Here is a 24,594-nt window from a genome sequence, read left to right as displayed (position 1 = left end):
TTCAAACGTCAGTTGGAAGCCACGGCAGTTACAGACGTGGCAGATGGGGAGGCCCACAGGTCGATCATTTATACGCCACGCTTTCCAAAACAAAAATCCTTCTGAACAGGATGTGCTCATGTTTGCTCACAAGAAAGGAAAGTTCTGGAGTTCTCAACTTCTACTTTGACCCTAACTTCTACCCCGATCAATTGAATTTCCACGTCGGGAGCAAGTGAAAGATAAACGAGGAGCAGAGTAAGGGATTGGAACGAGCCCAGAGAGATATAGTGGCTGACATTATGTAAGGCGGCAGGGTTGAGGAGGGCCAAATATGAAGGCATTATTAGATCTGAAGTCAGCGGGCAAGTGGAGACAGGTAAAATCATAATGGTGTCGCAACACTGTCCAAATGTTATCACAATGTACTGTAAATGAATCCGGCTTTCAACTCCCACTCATACACACTGTAGCAGGCTGACCAACCCTCTATATTCAATTATCTGCCAATTATTTAGACAAATAGCTAGTTCCCACCATCTGAATTCCCCGGTGGAGTCAATAGTTTATCCATTATCTATGAATGGCTGTGTTTGCATTCATTAAAGAGGCAAATTGATAAACGGTTGCCACCATTTGAACATAATTAAGCAATAACGGGATGGTAACGTTTAAATAGCATTTAAGAAATGCCACCTTATTCGAGACTTGACCTTTCCGAAGTGTCGATTTTTGCGACACCGCCACATTTGTGTTTCTTTAAGGAGAAAATAAACACAAGCCTGCAGTGGACCCTCGTTGGCGTGATTGATTTGGGCCTCGCAATTTGTGTTCGGCCCCCATTTTACCCGTGTCAGTTCCAACACTCCTCGCCTAATGAGGACTCCGTCAGGTTCAGAGCGAAAGTGTCGTCTTGTCCAGATCGCGTGACTCCGTCGTTCATCACTCACTCCTCTCTCTCCGTAACCCCTAATCTGCATTTCAATTTATGGTGGGCTTTTGCAGAGGAAATGTCGCAGAGAGCAGCTAGGTTGAAGTGGGAGAGAGAGAGCGGGGGTGAGAAACTGTGGAAGTGTGAAAATGTGTGTGTGTGTGTGTGTGTGGCAGGGGGGAGTGACTCTTGTCACAAAGATCCTCAGGAGACCAGGTTCTATATTTATCTCTGTGTTGCCATGGACGACCAGCACAACCCGGGCGTTGGTTTATCCTCCGGCTTCGCGGACACTCGCCCGCCCGCCCGTCTGACGGCGCGTTTGAAATATAAGATTCTGCCTCCCGATGATGAGTTAGAGGTCAGAGCATCGACAGTGTCATACTATACTTTTGGATTTACACCGGCATGAATGATTTATAAAAGCAATTTGCCACCCCGTATTTACTGCGCGTGTTGGGTAGTCCATTCATTTTCTCTGCAGGACTCTCTGAGGAAGCCAAGGCCAACGCAGAATACAGAACGCAGTCGCTGTGCCGGAGTAGCAGGCCGAATATTTCGGTAACGTTGAGGGTGCTTTTTCGGTTTCCTAAATATTCATGCTAACGGCAAAGTTGAAACTTTGTACAAACTATATACTTCATAGTCATCTGCGGGGTACAGATATCGCACTTACGTCGCTAATTGTTGTGACATTCATGTTGAATCCGTGTGCATGTGTGTTCCAGTGTCTGCCTGCCTGTGTGTGTGTGTGTGTGTGTGTCTGTCTGTCTGTCTGTGTCGTCCCCTCGTCCAATACCCAGCGCAATCACATTGTGCATGCACGCTAAATCAAAGAAACAAAATAAAAGTAAAATACAGAGTAACAATGAAGCAAGAGGAGGAAGAATGAGTCGTGATGAGGAGTTGTGTTCACTGGAATGTTTAAGTGCTAGTAGTCCAGGTGGCCTGCAGTCCAGGAGGGCGGGGGGGGGGTCTGTGTTAGTCATACGGGCCCCTCTGTCAGGCCCTCCATGGGGAGGCCGGTGGCGTTGTCCGTGGGCTGGGGCTTCTCGTGGGCGGTGCTGGGCGCGGCCGCCAGGCTGGCGTAAGGCAGGTGGCAGTCTATGTGCAAGAAGGGGGGGTAGTGCTGCCGGTAGCAGACGTAGGCGAAGGCCAGGCCGATCACTCCCCCGACTAAGGCGTCTGCAGGGGAACATCACATTACATTACATTACATTATTACATTACATTATTACATTACTGGCATGTTGGCAGACACTCTTATCTAGAGCGACGTACAGTTGATTAGACTAAGCAGGAGACAATCCTCCCCTGGAGCAATGCAGGGTTAAGGGCCCAACGGCTGTGCGGATCATATTGTGGCTACTCCGGGATTAGAACCACCGACCTTGCGTGTCCCAGTCCTTTACCTTAACCACTATGCTACGCTTTACCTTAACCACTACGCTACAGGCCGCCAGTCACACTCCCGTCATGCAGCCTGTGGCCTCATGGCTATGGTACATGACAGGGACCCGGGAGGTCGATGGTTCTAATCCCGGTGTAGCCACGGTAGGGTCTGCACAGCCCTGAACCCGGCATTGCTCCAGGGGTAATTGTCCTTCATGTATATCTACTCAACTCTAAGTCGCTTTAGATAAAAACTTACACAAAATTATTCCCGTATTCACTTGCGCAGCAGAGCCTTTTAAAGTGTCAATCTACAATTTTTCCATATGAGAAAATGTCATATTTGAGACATATTCCCACTGACATTTTCCCATTCAGGACCATTTGTGTTGTTTAATTTTAACGACACTTGCGCTGTTGCTGCGAGTGTGGAGGTGCGTTGTTTGAGAGACACTTACGTCCGGCAGAGACGCAGGAGAGTTTGAGTGGCACGAACACAAGAGGAGGAGGAGTTTGAGCACTGTTGTGTTTGTTTGCAGTAACTTTACAGCAATGGATGAAAGTAAGAACAGTGAAGTGACTGAAAACAGGAAACCACCTCGACAATCAGAAGAAGGAAAACACGTGAGGAGGCTGTATGTCACGGGGAACTATGGGAATTGAATCGCTAAATTCCCCAAAACCAAGGGAATCGCTGATTGCCACTTTAAATGTCCACTGACATTCATAAGCCGAGACTAGGCATTGCAGGCTGGATTCAATCAATAGTGCTTGTCAATTTTCACTCACAGTTGTTTTTGCTTCTTCACAAGCCTGTTGTTCAGGAGTCACCAGAAATAACCCTTCAAACTATGACGGCTGTCAAAGAGGCACATACCTTTATTTCAAGTCAAAGACTAAATGCTGATTAAATGACTGGCCTGTACCTGGAACTGTGAACACGCTGTGAGTGACTTAAAACATTTCATTGCGTTTGACATTGTTGCTGTGTACACAACCGCATCGCGTTGGGTTCGAGGCCTTGTCCTGAGCTCAACTGCACGTTGCATGGGGTCAGAGCCCCAGTGAGGTCTTTTCACCAGAATCCTCCACACATCTCTCTCCGTGTTCAAGCCTGTGTGAAAATCCGCCCCACACTATTACCAAATATCCCTGCACTCAAAATTTCCAAGAAGCCAATACCTTTTTATCTCACAGTGAAAGCACACTGAGTTAATCAAACCTGCAATTATTATTCTTTTTTTTTTGTCAGTGGCCATCATCAAATCATGCCGATAATTACTGCTAGCCAATCTAAGAGTGCTTATTCATTATAATCATATAAATGAAGAGATGAACGTTTTATCAAATAGATAGTCTGGGATCAGAAATACAGCGTATCCAATATATCCAATATACTCAAGATAGCATTGTTTCTTTGAGACGGGGCCTCTCTGAGACATCTGAACCATTCTCACAGATGTATATTTCATGCAGTAGGACAACAAGGCCAGAGGGTTTGTGGCCCTGAACTTCGTACACAACATTTCAGCTCAAAAAAACAACGCGCAAAAAAAAACCCCAGCTCATTCTTGTGGGCCTGCAGGCTAGCACGCTTCAGTTTCATTTTATTTTCATAACTCGGCCGCGATTTGAGCATTACGTCTTCATACGCTCATAATGGGCTCGTAATAAGAACGAGTAAGGATCTAGACAATGTCGTCGGGGTTCACTGCTCCCTCATTGCGAGCATATTGTGGAGATCCCCGCGCTACAGTGCATGCGGCCTGCTCTCACATAAAGAAAGTGCAGACAGGACAGAACAACAGGCCATCTGCCCTGAACATCACCCAGATTGTTTTTATTCACCACATTATCGCAACCCAGGGAAGTCTTTCCGGAACATACCGCAAACCGATCCTACGTGGATATCCCTCGGACCGACGCTTCGATTATTTTCCACGGTGTCGGAATTTTTTCCTCAACGTCCCCCCCCCCCCGCCCCCCCGCATTAGCCGCTGCGTAAGCTGGGGACCCCCCCCCCCCTGATGTCTGAGGCGCCAGACTCAGCAGGACGTCGGTCACCCTGAGCCAGGAGGAGAACCGCGGCGGTTCAATCAGCGCGGATCAGGGAGCAGGCTAATGCCGGCCCGCAGCCCGTGTTTCCCCGCCGCCCGGACCGCGCCCGGCGCGTTTAATGGACCGCAGAGCCGCTCATTCCATTATTTATACCTCTAATGACTGGCGCAGAGGCTGGTGCAGTCTGTGAGTGGCACCTTCCCAGAAACCCAGGCGCCCAGGGAACTGTACAATCAAGGCACTTCCCCCCCCCCTGTGCTGTTCACCAGGCATTGCAATGTGTTTCTATTCGATCTACACATCTCTGAGAGAGTTATTCTCCGGCTGATCAGCATGTGGCTGGTCGTTCCAGTGAGGTGGAGCTTTTGTTCTCCCTTGCATTAATTCTCGAGCGCTTATTATTGCTTTTTTTTTTTCCCCCATGGTTTAAATTGGCCTCAGATAGTACCTTTCTTTTTGTGCGGTTTTGTGCATTGAGAACTACTCCTACATATTAAATTATCAAAACTTTTCCATGCTCTTATAGCAACAGAACGTACAGCGCCACTTTCATTTCGTTCTGCACAAATGGGACCGCGGCAGCCAAGAAAGCGGACTGAGAGCCAAGGCAGTCAGAGGCTAATTATGGTTTAACAAACCGTAATTGTATCAAAGGTGTTTCCAGTAAGTTGTCTGTCATTTATCAAGCTGTGCAGAACTCCATTACCTCCAGGGGAAGTTCCTCAAACATCTTCTCAGTGAAGAGATGCATAAATGAGTGGGAAAAAAGCGTAAAGACACAGTTGGTTTTTATATAATAGTGAGAGGCAGTACAGGACGTTCTCAGGGGGAATAATGAACAGCCAGACAGGCGCAGTTCCCTCCTTATAATTTGGGCTGTCAGCTGATCGCTGCACTCCCCTGTCAGAACAGAGGAAGCGCTGAGTAAAACGCGCTGGCTGATGTCGGCGGTTCTGTGCACCTGTGAGTGAGGCGGCCTGGGTTTCTGTTCTGTATATACGCCAACCAGCCTGCGTTTCTGCTCTGTATATACGCCAACCAGCCTGCGTTTCTGTTCTGTATATACGCCAACCAGCCTGCGTTCCTGCTCTGTATATACGCCAACCAGCCTGCGTTTCTGCTCTGTATATACGCCAACCAGCCTGCGTTTCTGTTCTGTATATACGCCAACCAGCCTGCGTCTCTGCTCTGTATATACGCCAACCAGCCTGCATTTCTGCTCTGTATATACGCCAACCAGCCTGCATTTCTGCTCTGTATATATGCCAGCCAGCCTGCGTTCCTGCTCTGTATATACGCCAACCAGCCTGCGTTTCTGTTCTGTATATACGCCACCCAGCCTGCGTTCCTGCTCTGTATATACGCCAACCAGCCTGCGTTTCTGCTCTGTATATACGCCAACCAGCCTGCGTTTCTGTTCTGTATATACGCCAACCAGCCTGCGTTTCTGCTCTGTATATACGCCAACCAGCCTGGGTTTCTATTCTGTATATACGCCAACCAGCCTGGGTTTCTGTTCTGTATATATGCCAACCAGCCTGCGTTTCTGCTCTGTATATACGCCAACCAGCCTGCGTTTCTGCTCTGTATATACGCCAACCAGCCTGCGTTTCTGTTCTGTATATACGCCAACCAGCCTGCGTTTCTGCTCTGTATATACGCCAACCAGCCTGGGTTTCTATTCTGTATATACGCCAACCAGCCTGCGTTTCTGCTCTGTATATACACCAACCAGCCTGCATTTCTGTTCTGTATATACGCCAACCAGCCTGCATTTCTGTTCTGTATATACGCCAACCAGCCTGCGTTCCTGCTCTGTATATACGCCAACCAGCCTGCGTTTCTGCTCTGTATATACGCCAACCAGCCTGCGTTCCTGCTCTGTATATACGCCAACCAGCCTGCGTTCCTGTTCTGTATATACGCCAACCAGCCTGCGTTTCTGTTCTGTATATACGCCAACCAGCCTGCGTCTCTGCTCTGTATATACGCCACCCAGCCTGCGTTTCTGCTCTGTATATACGCCAACCAGCCTGACGTTCCCCACACCAGTGAAACTGCGCGAAGCTCCATCGCCGTGCGAACCCGTCCGAACACGACCGCAAAGTCACCGACTCGGGGCCGGCTTTACCGACCCCGGCTTCACCGACCCCGTTTAGGAGACTGCGCCAGCAGCAGCACCCTGCGACACGCTGACCGTGGCGTTACGGAACACAAACCCTCACCATTCAAACTTTCAATTTACGAGAGACCGACCCGACCCGTCTGACTCAACGCGTCTACGCGGACCCAACTGACAGGTCACGGATGACCCGAACGAAACACTGACCTGACCCCTCTGACTGAGCTTTGGGTAAGAGGGGCCACCCAGGGCCTAATGAAGACGCAGTATAAAACTCCACTCGCAGGGGTTATGAGTGACTCACCATTATTTTCCCAAAGAGGCTGATTAATCTTCAACAGGCACTTCATTTCACACACCTGTACTGGGGGCACTGGCATTTGGTGCTCTCAGCTGCAACATTAATTCATTTGCCAGCGTTCCTCATCCAGGGACGGAGAGCTTTAAAAGAGAAAGGTGGCTGACCCAATCACCCATGAGATGCAGCGACCGAGTGCTTAGTCTGAGACGGTAATATACGGTCTATGGTTAATGCTAATATAGTGAAACACTGTCTGTAGCAAATGTCAGTATTTGAGGTTTCACGAGTGAATAAAGGAGTTTTTAGGGCAAAGAAACATCCTATAAATCTGGCCGTTTTTTTGGCCATTTGCTCAATCCAGCTCCCTGTCCACAGCGTTTTTAGTCTTGTAAAATTTATTGTCTCTCAAGTAGAAAATATTAGCTTGTTTTAAGTTACCGTTTGCTTGATTTTCTCACCCAAATGGCAAATTCTGACCTTTCTCACCCCACTAAGCAAAAAAGGAAAAGAAATGAGACTTGATTCTCATCTCATATTTCTTAGTCTAATTATAAGACTAAGATACTTGACTTTTTTCTCCTTGCTTTTGCCTTCAGACCTCTTCAGCTCAGAAGGCTTCTGTTCATCTGATCTATAACTTCCCCCAGCTTGTCTGTGATTCCAGTGGATACCGGTATCAGCTTGCATCAAATTCATAATTTCTCTGCAGGGCTATTGGGCGGTTAAAAGGATCCTCAGCATTCCAGCTCTTCCTAGTCATGTGGTACAAAGTTGGAAAAGACTTGTGGGTAATAGTTGATCAAAGCCTTTCAGGTTCTAGTCAATGCGATGTAGCAGTAAACAGGATTCTGGGATACATAGCCAAGAGTTTTGAGTATAAGGTTTTTTTCACACAGAAACACTGGGGGTTTTTCAAGGCCAGGCTTGATAGAGTGCTAGTTATGATTTTGTTTTTCACAGTAGCAACAAACAAGTCTTGATGCAGGGGCCTTGCATCATCCGATGCTCAAATATACTCAAACTCAAACCGGAGTTCTGCTTCATTACATTACATGCCATCTGTCTGATGCTTTTTTCTTCTATCCAAAGCGACTTACAGTTGATTTAGACTTAGCAGGAGACAATTCTCCCCTGGAGCAATGCAGGTTTATAAGAGCTGTGCGGATCTTATTGTGGCTACACCGGGGTTCGAACCACCGACCTTGCTGGTCATTGCATTACATTACATTCATGGCATTTTGCAGACGCTCTTATCCAGAGCGACGTACAGTTGATTACACTAAGCAGGAGACAATCCTCCCCTGGAGCAATGCAGGGTTAAAGGCCTTGCTCAAGGGCTGTGCGGATCTTATTGTGGCCACACCGGGGTTGGAACCACCGACCTTGCGGGTCCCGGTCGCGCACCTTAACCACTACGCTACAGGTGCGGGCCGAGCTCACTTGCCTTGCCAGTGGTGCTTGTAGTCGCAGGTGCGGGAGAGGGCGATCATCATGGCGCTGTACAGGGGAAGCACCATGGCACACAGCCGCCAGCTGCGGCCGCGCCCGCTGTCCGTGAAGCACTGCAGCTTCCCCGCCAGGTAGAACGAGGTGAAGCCCAGACCAGAGAACGCAACTGAGGAGAGGAGAGGAGAGAGAGAGGGAGGGAGGGAGGGAGGGGGATAGAGAGAGAGAGAGAGAGAGAGAGAGATCATGTTCACATCAAGCAGCAGAATTAGCAGAAAATGGTGCAAAAAAACACCCAGAAATGTCTTGTTAATGAGAGAGGGCAGAGGAGAAGGGCCTGACTGGCGAAAGCTGGAGGGAAGGTGACAGTAAGGCAAATAACCACACATTCCAACAGTGGTATGTAGAAGAGCAATTTCTGAACACATCAAACCTCTCAGTGGATAGACGACAGCAGCAGAAGACTTAAGTAAAAAAAAAAAAAAGTCTAAGACATACCTAATAATGTGCTCTCTGAGTGTATATTGCCAATGTCAATAAAGCACAGTGAATGGAATTTAAAAATGGAGCGAGAACGAGAGGTAGATGTAAAACATCAAGAACATATTCCACTTCCTCCAGAGTTACAGGTGAGCGGGGAACATTTTTAATTCCCGCTATGGCCGTAATTCTCCCCGGCACGGCAGAGGAATCCTCCAGGCTCGGCTGTTCTTGCGGATGACACTTTACGGTCCGCGAGACGTGTGTCTCCTCGTGATGAATGCGTACATTAAGTATAATTCCCACCGCAAGAGCTGCCTGCTAGCTGCCTGCCGTAGCTCCAGTCTGACAGAGAGAGAGAGAGAGGGGAAGATGGAGGGGGAGACCTCGAAATGACCTGAATCGCTGGATTTCAGCAATCCGGAAAAATAAAGCACAATTCCTCATAACTGCTGCGATCATTCAAATTTTAAGATTGGGGGGGATATGATGGAAAGATCCAGGGTGAATGTTCCCCAATGATCCTGATAATGTCTCTGTCTCCGTCTCTCACTCTCTCTCTCAGTAATGATACATGCCCTCTCTCTCTCTCTTCCCCTGTGTATTTTCTGGTCCTTCTGCCTCCGATTCCCCCCTGACACATGGCCACTCGTATGATAACCCCAAAACCCAAGAGTGCAGGCCACTTGCTTTATTACTTTCAACCTGTTGCCCCGGCAACTCCATCGAGAAATAATAAACCGCAATAAGCCCCGTGAATCCACAGTTGGCCCAGGCCTCATTAATAATGCGTTTCAACAAGGCTGATGCTGTCTCCGGCATCAACTACTCCCCCGTTGGTTTGAGGATGCAATGTAAACATGGCCTCCAACCGCAGAACGTTAGAACTTAAATTAGCAGGCTAGTCGGCTAGTTTCCCCTGGCTTTCATCACGGCCCTCGTTTCCAAGGACATAGCTGTGAAATTGCCACACCGTATCAAATTAAAATGCAAAAGCGGACAAAATTGCAATAAATCAAAGGCAAACACATATGATAAGTGTGGAGCTGGGCGCGCTTTTATACTCGTTAACACATTACCACTTTATCAAGGTTACAGTGAGCTCGATTAATAGCAGAAAAAGAAATCAGAGGAATCACATTCTGTGTGGTGTTGACGGGTCTTCACAAGCGCTGGGATAACGCACAGCGGTCCACTTCCCACTGGTAGGAGGGCGGCGATGATGTAACCATGGAGAATCCTTGGAAACCTTGCAGAACATGCTTTGTAAACCTTGTAGAACATTCTTTGTTAACCTTGTAGAACATTCTTTGTTAACCTTGTTGAATACCTTGTAGAAATTAAATGCCGCAAGTATTTCCCTCTGATAATTGAGGACTTGATCTGCACAGGCAGCAGTGATTTATATGCCCACGCGCATATTTTTCATGTTTTCGATCTTTTCATACCATCCTTGAGCTTTTTGTTTTGGTGTTCCATACTCATTAAAGTATAAAATAGCTAACTTGCTCAAAGTATTGATATTTTACGATGCTTGCTATTTTTCCAAGTTGTTTGTAAAACGGTTTTCCCACGTGACACGACGCACGTTTTTACGTAAATATCCTGTAAACCTCCGAGCCCACATAAACTTCCTCTTTGAGATACACCATTGAAGATAAACTTTTGCCACCGTCCGTGTTAACACGGAGAGCTGGCCGCAAGAGGCAGAGGGCGTTTTAAACACTAAAACCATTACATTACATTACATTACATTATTGGCATTTGGCAGACGCTCTTATCCAGAGCGACGTACAGTTGATTAGACTAAGCAGGAGACAACCCTCCTCTGAAGCAATGCAGGGTTAAGGGCCCTGCTCAAGGGCCCAACGGCTGTGCGGATCACATTGTGGCTACACCAGGATTAGAACCACCGACCTTGCGTGTCCCAGTCATTTACCTTAACCACTACGCTACAGGCCTCCCCCAGGAGGAGAATGTTGATGCCTGTGGGCCTCCTCAGTTCATTATCACATCACATCAGATCACACATAATCCCAGTACTTTTACAAATAATCTGTCACAACAGGCATTTATTGTACGCCTCCAAAGCCCCTAAGCAAGCCAAAGGCGATCGTGGCACAGGTGGCAATGCGACCACCAATACCATCAATCACAACAAACACACGCGGCGATTAAACTCCCTTTGTAATCTCTCTGGTGTACCGTAGTCCTTTCACGAGCCAAAGCGAGATTGCACGGATGGGAGTTTCTCCCTTCCCGCACGACCACGTTGCCAGATCGGGCGCCTGAATAGCCAGCTCTCCAGCGATAATTACACGGCACCGGCACTCCTCTGGCGGTGAAGGAAGCCATGTGCAATCATGATTGATTGCGCATAACCAGGGGAAGCGATTCCCCTGTCCGCCTCCTGTTCAATCTCACATCCCTTCTCACGCGTCTTCATCCCGGAGAACGTGAAAAAATCACTCCGTCAAGTGTCCCTCGGAGAAAGAGCCCGGGTAAACTAAACACTCATCTAACAGGTAGCGAATAATTCATTGCGTTCAGTTCAGTTCATTTGACCTGAGCCCAATAAATCTTCCGTCAGTCCAGTGGGTGGCTGAGCGGGTTGTGAATTTTTCATCTCCCGGACACTGAGTGAGCAGAGGGAATGACGTTCACTTGCAAATGGCGAATACCAGAGCAGCAGCAGATAACTTTTTTCCTGGAGGACTAGCAGGAGGCAGCTTTACAGAAGATGGTTGAGTGGATGAGTAAGGCGGAGCAATCGTGCTGCATTCTACCGTGACTGCATATGAGCTAAGAGTGTTGTGGGAGAGCTGTGGGAGACAGCCTCTCAGAAAGAGGACCAAGAGAGGAACAACACAACAGACACTCCCTGCCGTAGAATCCAGCTGTGTCACCTTGACCAGCGTGAAAACTGAACTGGTCAAACATAAGGTGGTCAAGCCGGGTATGAGCATGGTCAACCAGCATGGCCAAGCTGCTCATAAGCTGGTCTAGCTGGGTATGAGCTGGTGAACTAGCTACCAGCTGTTTGAAATCATAGCTTGAGCTGGTTAAACCATGTCAAGCTGGTGACTGGTCAACTAACTAAACCATGTTGAGCTGGGAGCTGGTCTGAACTGGTCAACAGGCTATCAGCTGTTTAAAAACCTTTTTTTTTTCAACAGGGATGGCAGCCACTTTTTCACAGACTTGAGAAAGCAGACATGTACTGTATACCGACAAGGCTGAGGCCATTCACCGTCTAGCTGTAATTCTGAAAGCAGAGGAAGATGGATGAGCGAGAGAGGGAGAGCAGAGAGAGAAGAGTTTCCATTGTGGCTTTCACTGGCCGTGCAAACTGTCAGTGCCGTGTTGAATAGTCCTCCCTTCTCGGCTACGTCTGTCTGCGCTCACACAATTAGCTGTGGCAGATACCGCCCACCTCCCTCACCGCTGACAACGGCCCGGCGGAACATCCACGGGAGCAAGAAACGCAGCCGGTTCATCTCCAATACATCTCCTCCGCAGAAAGGAAAATGTTCACAGTCGTGCGGGAAGTATCAAACGGGAACGCAGTATAAGAACGGGATGAAGTCGCTTCGGAAAACTTACGGAAAACGTAAGTTACGGATCGGCGGAAACGGAGAGATTTGAAGGCGTGACTGGAGCCAGCAGAGTACATGCTGTGCTGGATGTTTATGCCGCACTGAGAGGGGAACGGGAGGGGGAGCGGGAGGGGGAGACAGTCATTCTCTGCTCGGTGGCGGTCTGGTTCCCACGGCGGACCGTTAACACGCTCTGGTCCCGGCGCAGGTGTCGGGCTCCGGATCAGAATTCAGGGCAGCGCGCGTGGACAGAACGGAGCTAGTGTTTTCTGATGTCTCATTCGCCGAGCCCTGCCACCCCCTGCTTTCACACCCACCCCCCCCCCCCCCTCCAAAAGGGTGAGCCGCAAAGCACCAGGACCCCAGTGGCATTATCAGCCTGTCTGCAAAAAAAGGTGTATGGAATCAAAACAAGCACAGGAAGAAAAAAAAAAAAAAATCGATAAAAACCATTACAAAATGGATAATGAAAGCAAGGCCTTCTTCTGTGGTCTGTGCAGGGGCCTACGCTCTTTGCGTTGTGCTGCAGATGAACGCCGTGTGGTAGGCCGTGTGGCAGGCCGTGTGGCAGGGCCGTGTGGCTCCGCTCTTTGTGTGGCTGATGTGTATGTGTACACAGCTGTTTTTGGTTCTTGCTGGTTGCCATGAATTTATCTCTGCAATTATCCGTATACATTTGTAACCTCAGCCTTTTTTTCGTGCCGCACGGAGCCCAGAACACAATCTGCCGGAGGTGAACTGCTCGCAACAACAACAAACCCAAATATCCAACGGAACAAAACCTGAGAACTGAGCACAGAGTAATTAAACAAATCGTTGTGGTGTTTTAAAAAAAGAAGATGTTTAAAAACAGATGTGCGATCAGCTCAGGCCGTTCGAAACCTCACTTCTGCCTCTCCCACAACAGTCATAAACCGAGAGATCGCTGTCAAGGAGAGCGGAAGGTGCCGGAATAAAAAGGGGGGGGTCCTCGCTGATGAGGTGACCCCCCCCCACATCTGTTACAGGGAGCCTGGAATGCCGTCGTTCCGGCGGAATGCCGACGTTCCGGCTGTCTGGTGCTATTCCCGGCGTTCCCGACAGTCACGCTGGGATGAGCGCCCGAATCCGAGAACCATAAAAAGGGAACGCAATTATAACCGCTTCATACATATTTATACCACAATAAAGCAGTCCTCCCAGAATAAACAGGGAGGGAGAATAATGAGATTCTGGGGGCATTAACGAAAACTTTGATTGCTTATCTTATCTTCAAATGAGCACAAGGTTATTGTGGAAGTTTTTCAAAGCTGGAAACAGTTTTTCGCCCTGTTTCAGTCACCTCCTTTCACCGTGGAACGCTGATGTAATCTTTCAAACAAAGCAGCGTTGCATTCAAATGTGTGCAGAAATAGTTTGCCTAAGCAGGTGATTTATTTATTTATTTATTTATTAAACAAAGCCCTCTTCAAACACCCGAAAGGCAATATCTAAACATGAGCACTGAAAAGGAATTACACTCCCGAAAGATAATTGCTTTTGGAAAACTAAATTGAGAAAACATACGTAACACAGTGAGAACAACGAAACAATGATGTGTTTCATTCATTTTAAAGCCCCGTATATAACACGGTAATGTTACAGAACTGCGGCGTTCAGAGAAATCCTGTCGGAAGCGCATCCCGTCAAGGCGATATCCCACCATGTATCCGTGAGTGCGATAATCCCAGATCGGACCAGATTACACACGCTCCCTCACAGCGCCTGTGGATCGGGCTCTCCCGTGGTGCCGATCACGCGCGGGGTGCGGCGGGTTTAAGGCCTTCAGGGTAACGCCATCGCACCTCTGCAGTGGCTCCTCCTCGCAGACCGGCGGGAGGCCGCAGGCTGCCTGTTGTGATCAGTCGGAGATAGCGCTCTGCCCCGTAGCGCTGTTTGGACCCCGAGGTGTCAGTCATCGCTGGCGCACAGCAACACCGGCTGCACCGCGTCTTACATGAGCTACAGCTGGCAGCAACTCAGGAGGAGTAAACGGTAACGTCGGAGAAAGAATCATTTAAAGTGGCAGTCGAAGGGTTCCTTGGTTTTTGAGGATTTCGCGGCCACCCATGACAGGTCTATTCTACACTTCAATTCCTATAATTCCCTGCAAAATACAGCCTTCGCACACGTTTTCCTTCCTCTGATTGTCAAGTGGTTTCCTGTTTTCGGCCACTTTACAATGTGTCATCCATTGCTGTAAAGTTACTGCAAACACAAACACAACTGTGCTCAAACTCCTCCTCCTCTTGTGTTTGTGCCACTCAAACTCCTCCTCCTCTTGTGTTTGTGCCACTCAAACTCCTCCTCCTCTTGTGTTTGTGCCACTCAAACTCCTCCTCCTCTTGGGTTTGTGCCACTCAAACTCCTCCTCCTCTTGTGTTTGTGCCACTCAAACTCCTCCTCCTCTTGTGTTTGTGCCACTCAAACTCCTCCTCCTCTTGTGTTTGTGCCACTCAAACTCCTCCTCCTCTTGTGTTTGTGCCACTGAAACTGCCGGAAGTACGCGTCACTCAAACAACGGCTCTCCGCAGTCGCAACAACAGCAGCGTAACTGTCGTTTCTTCCGTAGGTTTCCATGGTTTCTGTGGTTTCCGAGCGTACATTCGCATACAGGGCCGCCACCAACTTAAAATCGTAATACACAGAAATTTAATTAAAGAATGCAAACGCTCCCAGTGGTCTAGAGAAACGCCAGTGGGAATATGTCTCAAATACGGTGTTTGTTCATGTGAAAAAATCGTAGATTGCCTCTTTAAAAAGTCAAACGAAATGCTGAATAAATGGATGAATAAACATGTCATCCTCTTCTCTGGGAGGCCCCTGTCAGGACCTCTCCCCCCCCTCCTGGCACGTGATTGCCCCGGTAAATAACCGCAGGAGAGTGGTGGCAGCTTTGTGTCGGTCGTTAAGCACGACGGCCCTGCTGAAGGGTCCGCAGCCAAACTCTACGCACTGTAGGCTGATAAGGCGGCGGTCGCTTCACAACAGACACCGCACTTCATTAGCGAAGCGCTATCGTGCTAAACCCCCTGGAACCAAAGGTCAGAGCTCTGCCCGGAATGTATCTCACCGCAGTCCGACCGGAGGGGTGCTTATTCCTGATATAAAACACATCAGGAAGCGTCTGATCGCAGTTAGCCCCCAGAAATATGTTCAGTGGCCCGTTTTACGGCAGCAGGTATATGCAAAACGCTGCCAGGAAAACAAACCATCCTGTATGTTCAGCGTGTTATGTGCCCATAAAACAGAGCTTAATTTTCATTGGAACTCACAGATTGTTCTCATTCTCCGGGAGCACTTGGCAAAGCTGTCCACCAGTACACACCCACGTTATTACCTGTAATATAAAGCATCATATACCCCTTTACGCTGATGATACGCTGCTTTATATGGATAATTATATGGATGCTCCCATAATCCCCTCTTTGCTTAACATCTTTTATTATTTTCATTGAAACTATTCTTATAAAAAACTGTAGACTTCATCATGGCCCTACGTATCATTCTGAATGTGTTTTCACATCACAAAACAAATACAGTGTTCTCGAAAATGACAAACGCTTACCTGTCTTTCATATTAGGAATATTGGTTAATAATGATTTTTGCTTTTTTTATGATAAAATAGCAGCATCGATATTCTTCATACCATCTCCAAAACTCCAATGTTCCAAGATTGATGTTTGCGATTTTTGAAGTTATGCCTTTCTATGGTCTACAGTGTGGCTCTATGGAGAATCTTGGAGTTCAACCCTACCTATTCACCTGCTGCACATATTTTTAAATGTAAGGCAAAACAAGAGGGCAAGTATTTTCCACCTGTGGTTTTCTTTCAAATGCACATTGCTCTTGGCACAGGGACATAGAAAACCGAGGAGACATGCTGAGGAAATAACAGAGAATAACGTATCATTATTTCTGCTTTAAGGAATCAAAATCACCAGCGAATTCATTTTAACTTTCTACATTGGCTAGAGCCGGCTCAGACCATGCCCTTGAGTCCCCCTGTTTTGGTCCTCAGACACAGGGAGAACATGCTCTCTGAATGTCAGAATGCACTGCTTTTGGACTATTTTGGCATATTCACTCACAACCCAGAATTTCCTCACTAGCCAAGATGTTCCCTGCCCCTCGCGGACACTCATGCTCTGTCATGATTCCAGGCTTCAATCTTCATGGAAATCAAAGGTGAATCTGTTTTCCTCCGATCGCAGCTGCTAAGAGACAGAAAATTGCCGGCAGGAAACCTGGAAGCCGATTCTCTCTCGTTGACCCACCATCTGGTTTTCTGTCTGAGGACGGATACAGACACAGACTTCTGATCTGAATGTTACAGACACTGACACAGAGAGCGTCATCTCTGGCATCAGCTGATTGTTGCTCTTATTGCAGGCCAATCGGGATCTGAATGTTACAGACACTGACACAGAGAGCGCCGTCTCTGGCATCAGCTCATTGCTGCTCTTATTGCAGGCCAATCGGGATGCTCCTCAGGGCCGTGCCAGCACTGCGCCCTGGCTGTATTACTGGAGTAAAAACCCGGGTCAGCAGCTTGGCTTTGTCTCTATAAATAGCCGGTGTCAGAATAATTGCCCCCCCCCCACTGCCCTTTTGGACTGGCTGACCCTCCCCACGGGCAGGAGACTGACACTGTGTCTGCCCGTGGCTCTGCTTCGCATATTAAACTCCCTCTGGCCCCGGCAACCGGTGAGTGACAGGCACTACGATCAACTAAATCCATTAAGCACTGTGCCATCCCACTCCACAATGCCAATTTGGGGAATTAGCATGTCATTATCGACGACGCAGTCGGGCCGGCGAGGTGTTTAATAAGGCTCCGACGGACCGGGCCGGTGACGGACAGGGCCGGCGGGGTGGAGGGTGGGGGACCGGAGTCCGGTGCCCGGCAGTTTAAACGCACCTCAGAGGTGAGACGCCCCTCGACAGACCCAGGCGAGGGGGCAATTAGAGGAACGGGTCACGCAATTAGGCGTCTACTGGGGGGGAATTCACGAAAACACGTTTCAAAGCCAGCTCTGTAACCGACTGATAAACAACACCGGCGCTTTGAGTTCGGTTTCATTTCGGAGAGCTGCGCGCACACGCACATATGCATACGCGCACAAAAAACCAGCGAGCAGCAGTTCTGTGGTCAGTAACGCCTTGTTAATGAGAGAGGTCCAGACTGGTCAAAGCTAACAGGGAGACGACAGTAACGCAAGTAACCACACATTACAGCAGTGGTGTGCAGAAGAGCATCTCTGAACACACAACCGCATCAAACCTCTAAGTGGATAGGCTACAGCAGCAGAAGACTTAATAAGTCAAGTCTAATAAATACCTAATAAAGTGCTCACTGAGTGTATGTTGATGCATTCAGGCTACATGGATTTTTTCTTATTCCTATAAATATTTTCTACATTTGCTGAGAAGTTAATTCATGGGAGTATTAATTTATTCATTAGCCCAGACAGTCTGCCGGATGACATCAATAAGTCATAATGGAAGTAATTCTGATATTTCCTGGACCTTTGGGAAAGCTTCTGGTATTTTATTTTTAATTCACGACCAAGCTCATCTCTTCATACAGTACGACTGATAGCCAGGCCATGCAAATCTCCCAGTTCAGCTCTCAATATGGTGCACAGATGGTCACTTTAGCAAAATAACACAGTTGTTGAAACGTTGCCTCTTACACAATCTTCTCCAATACTGCTGTTAACACATGCACATGTGCATAAATTGGTCGCATAATTAGGCACTTCGGCATTTAGGTATAATTAGAATCTTGATGTATCCGTGTAGCTTTTTAAAAAGAATTCTGCATTTGCACTTACACTAATCTGCAACTCGCACTCGTGCTTCTGCCCAGCGGTCTGGATCATCACCGCTAAAACAAGTAAAGAGCCAGTGTGTCAGTTCATCACCCAGACAGTGTACTGGGGAAGGCCAAGGCCAGCCTTTCAAAGCACCTCAAAAACTCTACACAAACACCATTTCTCTTTTCTTCAATTTCGCACACATATCTGTGAAGCCCTTCAAAGACCCCGTATATCTGGTATGTCTCTAAATGCTGTGCGAGTGGAATTAGCTGAATTCACTTGTGAGGTGAAGATTCAGGATGAATGCGATGGCCACTCTAGTACCTACAGCTGCAGGTCAGTGGGCCCTGTCCTTGGATTCTTCATTTAAAGTAAAACAAAGAACAAATGTGCGATATTTCATCTCGGTCATAAATTCCCTCAGGGGAACTTTTTGACAAGGCTGTGTAGCATAATTGATTGGTGGATGTTTGTTATAGATTCTCTCACTTTCTGACATTTTTTTAATATTGTGGCGGCAATAGCTAATGGTAAGAGCAGTCGAGAAAGCTGCCGGTTCAGTCCCCGCCCTGGGTGTGTGGAAGTGTCCCTGAGCAAGGCACCTAACCCCCAATTGCACCTGAGGAGCAGGATGGTACGTTGGATGGCAGCCAGTCGCCGTTGGTGTGTGTGTGTGTGTGTGTGAGTGAATGGGTGAATGGGTGTAAATCACTATATAAATGCAGTCCATTTAACATTTAAATATTATTTCAGTTGTAGTTTCGCTTGGCCCAGGGAGTTTTGTTTGCAGCAGAATATCTTATTGACTTTGTACTTATTTAGAGACATTTCTGATGACCTGCCAACTTTACTTTGGCTGGGATCGGGCATTTGTTTGTTTGTGGTCTAAAGCAGTGAAATACTTTTAAAGTAACCGCAAACGACTCAGGAAAGCAAATCCCTTCAACAGTCTAAAACATGGAAAAGTATTAGCTTGTGGAATTCATGGAGGTCAACATTTCAGAAATGAACTAAACTAAATAAATAAATAACTATACAAAATATGCACTGTATACTAATTGCATTAATACGATTTGTACATTATACTCTAATCTCTGTTAGCTGTCTACAGCTAACTAAATAGACATGTTTATATTTGACATTCATTCTTATATTCATCTGTATAAAAACTGGGTATTGAGCCATTTGACAGGAATGCAATCTCTTATGACAGGTCAATGCTATCATCTTATTTCTGCATTTAATGTACAAGTGGAGTGTGACTGCCTCTGTCTGTCGAGCGTACATCTGTTTCTTCCGGGCTGGGACTGCCACAGGGCCCTGCGCATCTGAGATGAGTCTCCTGGGAGCTGTTATGACTGACGAGAAAATTTCAGAGGAAAAACGGGGCACACGTGGAACGCGGGGCGTGTAACACGGATTCACAGAGGAGACACACTCAGAGTGAGGCGGGGCACTCCTGGGTGATTGGGGACACACTCAGGGTGAGGCGGGGGAAATCCTGGGTGATTGGGGACACACTCAGAGTGAGGCAGGGCACTCCTGGGTGATTTGGGACACAATCAGTTACCAGAGGGAGGCGGGGCACTCCTGGGTGATTTGGGACACAATCAGTGATCTGAGTGAGGCAGGGCACTCCTGGGTGATTTGGGACACAATCAGTTATCTGAGTGAGGTGGAGCACTCCTGGGTGATTTGGGACACAATCAGTTATCTGAGGGAGGCGGGGCACTCCTGGGTGATTTGGGACACAATCAGTTATCTGAGTGAGGCTGGGCACTCCTGGGTGATTTGGGACACAATCACTTATCTGAGTGAGGCGGGGCACTCCTGGGTGATTTGGGACACAATCAGTTACCAGAGGGAGGCGGGGCACTCCTGGGTGATTTGGGACACAATCAGTTACCAGAGGGAGGCGGGGCACTCCTGGGTGATTTGGGACACAATCAGTTATCTGAGTGAGGCGGGGCACTCCTGGGTGATTTGGGACACAATCAGTTATCTGAGTGAGGCGGGGCACTCCTGGGTGATTTGGGACACAATCAGTTATCTGAGTGAGGCGGGGCACTCCTGGGTAATTTGGGACACAATCAGTTATGTGAGTGAGGCGGGGCACTGCTGAGTGATTTGGGACACAATCAGTTATCTGAATGAGGCAGGGCACTTCTGGGTGATTTGGGACACACTTTTGGGACACACTCAGCTACCTGAATGAGGCAGGGCACTCCTGAGTGATTGGGGACACACTCAGTTACCTGAGGGAAGCGGGGCACTCCTGACTGATTTGGGATGCGGCAGGCAGGCCTCCAGCTCAGACAGGTGTTGGGGAGCGCAGGGCGAATCAGTGGCCTTCACACCACACTGTGCCATATGGCCGCCCCCCCCAGGAGGAGCGTTTATCTCCCACGGACATAATAAGCCATAAAGCAGTTAGAGCGTGCCCAATAACACAGAAACTCTCCCACCTGTGGGCTGACAGGCGGGAAAATCTAAACGATCGCACAGCCAGCAGAAATTAAATCCCACGGTAGGTAAGCTGGACGCAAAACTGAGAGGGTTTTTGTGCGCACCTGCCCCGAATTCCTGGGGTGGAGAAAATGTCCACTTTTCTGTCAGGGGGTCAACCGTTTGTTTTTTAATGTCTGAAAAAAAAAAAGAAAAAAAAAAAAGACGTAAGATTTATTATCTGTTTATTAAGATGAAGGGTGTACCTTGGGATCGCTCCTATCAAAGTCTGTTCAAACGCTGCCTAAAGGTGTGCTCTCAGATACATTATTGAGATAAACTGTGCCCCAGACAGGAGCACTATATTTATGATCTGTGCTGTCTGATATAATGCAGTTCACATCGATAGTTTGTACAGCCAAAAGCAACGGAGTCTGTCTCTGTCAGCAGTACCCCCGGATATAATGGAGCCTTTATCCATACCCAGCACTGCCAACACAAAATGGAGGCTATCCATAGTCAATACTGCAAGTTGGGAGAAAAGGAGCAGGGTGGAAAGGCCTCCGAGGAGTATATCGAAAACAGGAAGGAGAGGGGAAGAAAACGAGTGAACATAATGAAGAGTAGACACACATACTAGCGTTTATGTGCATACGTGTATTCTCTCAAGCATTTCTGACAAAAATATTCTGTCAGGTGGTCATACCGTAGCCTACGTGGGAGTATGTGAGCAGTATGTGGGGTGTTTGTGAACACTGCAGATATAAGAGCAGTTGCATCCGAGGTCAGTGCCGTTGGATATAACGTGAAGCCAGGGAAAGCATTGCGGGCTATAATGACGGCGGAGATTCGACGAGGCCTTTTACAGCACGGTCTGAATGGCTGCAGAGAGCACAGCACCGGAGCCCATTCAGGGCATCTGTTGTGGAAGATCCATCCCTGGGTGCCCAGTTTCACAGTCCGTGAGACACGGCGTGTGCAGCTACCTGACGTGGATGCCGGAGCACTGAGTAGGGAGCGTCTCTGAACTGGAGAGGAAGCCTCCTGAGAGAATAATAACATCCCCGTTCTCAGAGGTGGATCTCGCATTCCTCCGCCCGAGCTCGTCCTCCTGATTAAATCACTGTCGATATACATTCAGAGGGAATCATTAACTAATTTCCCTTGGGCATGTCTGTTTATTTCTTCGCATTTATTATCGCGGACTAACAATGCAACACTCCGTTGGAGCACGCCATAATCCCCACGCCGCGGCTTTAATTGTTTCTTTTTCATATAGCTTCAATATCACACGTCAGGAAAATGCACTCTTAGCCATTCCTACCCGGGATATGAATCTAATCTATGTTTTCATAACAATATTGTTTGAGCACAAGCGTTTCAGGTAAGCGCCTCTTTCAGCAGCTATGATTCATACTTCATGTTGATATGCAGCCTACAGACTTATTTTTTTTGTTGCTTTGTTCGTGATAGAAGGCCCCAAACCAAATTTAGATTTAGAATCTGAAATATTAACCACATTTTTGGCACACAATTAATACTAGCAAGCCATGGGACATAAATGAAGGTGACAGATTATTGTTACAGACAGGAAGGGGCCTGGAAAAAATAATAGTTGCGAGTGGTAAAAAAAATATATATATGTCCTGAAACTAAAATGAGTAACTGCAAAAAAAAACACCAAACTTCAAATTGCTCTCTCGATTCAGAGACTTTATAGCCTACGGTACCAGAAACGGGACTGGTCAACCGCCTACGACACACCCCAATGCAAACGAAAGAGCTGCCACAAGCACACAGAAACCAGAGGTAATTAACGCACACTCCCTGCTGGATCCAGAACGGCGCTGAACAGCGCGGGCCAGGAGAGCCTAAGCATCCCGCGGTCACACTCGCTGAGATCACAGGCCCCGCCATGTCATGACACCACACTTTCCAGGGCCTAAAAAACCCATCCTGTGCAGGGGATTGGCCCTGATAGAGCCATCTCCTGCTGGTTCACAGCCAGTCCTGTGCAGGGAGGGAGGGCCTGGCTGCTGGTTTGTGGGGCGAGTTTCATATTCCATTAAAAGGCTGGTTTATGTTCAGGTTCAGCGGGTTTGGGGGGAAAGGTTCTCCGGGGCATCGCTGTGTCTGATAGCCCTGCTTTCAGCGCAGACTTTCAGACGGTTCGGGGGGAAAGGTTCTCCGGGGCATCGCTGTGTCTGATAGCCCTGGTTTCAGCGCAGACTTTCAGACGGTTCGGGGGGAAAGGTTCTCCGGGGCATCGCTGTGTCTGATAGCCCTGGTTTCAGCGCAGACTTTATTCTGCTGACCTGACATGGCAGGCGGATCAGGGGAGAAGAAAGCAGGTATAATAGGTCTGCTCTCAGCGACCTGAGGAGGAGGCTCACAGAAATGAGCTAAAACTGGGGACAGTGTTACAGGCGTCCAAAATCCTTCTGTGGCCATGGTGATCTGTTTTAGTGTGTGTGTTTTAGTCAAATCTAAATGTATGTACAGTATGTCTCAATATAATAACGATCAGTATTATTTAATATATGCCATTAATGAATGAATAAATAATAATAAATAAAATGTGAATTTTGCAGGACAGACAAAATCATTGAATCAGTCGTGTTTTAAGTGAATTTCAGTTTTAGCAATGGGTTCAATATCACCGCTGATTTGAGCAACTATGATTTCCGCAGACAACCTACTATAGTACTCTCACAAATCATTGCTGCCTGTCACAGTTTAACGAAGTAACAGTTTCCTGGATGGATGACGACAAGTTTCAGCCGGTCGGCGTTCGCCTCTTCCCACGCCCGGTCACCGCCTGACTCGGCCTAGAACGCAGCGTCTGATTCCCGTCACGTGAAAGCAGCGTTAGTGTCGGTGTCAGCATGCCCGGCGGTTATGGGGCGGCGGTGGTGATTTTCAGGGGGGACTCACAGGAGGAGTGGCTGCTGGGAAAACTCTTGCGGCCCTCAGCCACCAGGTCCGGCTCGCCCGTGCAAAGCATCTTCGTGTTGAACTGTCCGTCTGGGAAACAGCGATGGAAGTAGTCTGGCCTCGGCCTGTAGGGGGCAGCACATACACTCAATCAGGTTGCACTGCACCAAAACAACAAAAACTGCAACAAAAACCAAAACTGCTGTCATGACACATGGTATAGCTACATATGTATGGATGTATGTAGGTATTATTTAGATTTAAGTAGTACATGCGCTTTAGTGGTAGGAAAGGCAAACATTGCTGGGCAGAATGGCCTGTCATAACTGTATGTAATGTAATGTTATGTTATGTTATGTTATGTTATGTTATGTTATGTTATGTTATGTTATGTTATGTTATGTTATGTTATGTTATGTAGGTACTATTTAACTTTAAGGTGCACTTTAGTGGTAGGGAGTAGGATAGGGCAAGAATGCATTGCTGGGCAGAATGTCCTAGTCATTACTGTATGTTATGTTACGTTACGTTACGTTACGTTACGTTACGTTTGCATGTATAAGACACATCGTGTTTTTACCTGCCCACTATCAACTTGATAGTATTGGTGAAGACTCCGTTCAAAGCCAGGGCCAGGGAGACGGCTGTGAATCAGACACAATCAGAGAGACAGAGGCTGAGGACCACAGACAGAGAGGCCTGATTAGTCAGACATTTCAGACACCGTGATCCCTCAAGGTGACTCGGCAGGACTTGACGAGGATCTTCAGGCCTGGTTTTAGTCGAGGCAGCAGGGGACCACTGTGCTCAATGAGAACGGGATAAGATTCAAAATGGCTGACTCCTCAGGCCAATGGCTCTTTTACTCTGTCTTATTGGGTAAAAAGTACATAAAAAAAGAAGCAAAAGTAACAACACCAAACAACAGCAAAAGAGAAACAGGAAGCAAACGGGGTACTGAAAATACCCTGTCCTAAGGGCTGCGGGGAAGCAGAAAACAGGGAACTCATAAACCTGTGTACAGCAGCTCTTCTGGTGAATATATGCCTTCTTCCCTGTGGCACTGCAG

The 24,594-nt window shown here is 47.8% G+C and overlaps 1 protein-coding gene across 2 annotated transcripts in view; it reads right to left on the bottom strand.

Annotated features, from left to right (window-relative positions):
• Positions 1 to 1,895: 1,895 nt before the first annotated feature.
• Positions 1,896 to 24,594, bottom strand: part of plpp4 (phospholipid phosphatase 4) — an 80,850-nt gene continuing 58,151 nt past the window's right edge. For both annotated transcript variants that reach the window (XM_061228608.1, XM_061228607.1), the window contains exons 4-7: positions 24,106 to 24,169; positions 23,526 to 23,650; positions 8,228 to 8,398; positions 1,896 to 2,095 (exon numbers count right to left, since the gene is read on the bottom strand). In XM_061228608.1, coding sequence (XP_061084592.1) covers positions 1,896 to 2,095; positions 8,228 to 8,398; positions 23,526 to 23,650; positions 24,106 to 24,169 — 560 coding nt within the window. The remainder of the gene's footprint in view (positions 2,096 to 8,227; positions 8,399 to 23,525; positions 23,651 to 24,105; positions 24,170 to 24,594) is intronic.

Source organism: Conger conger, chromosome 18 (genome assembly GCF_963514075.1).
Source record: "Conger conger chromosome 18, fConCon1.1, whole genome shotgun sequence".
NCBI classification, from domain to species: Eukaryota; Metazoa; Chordata; class Actinopteri; order Anguilliformes; family Congridae; genus Conger; species Conger conger.
Note: the sequence above shows the minus strand (reverse complement) of the source record. Positions and strands in the feature narration are given on the sequence as shown.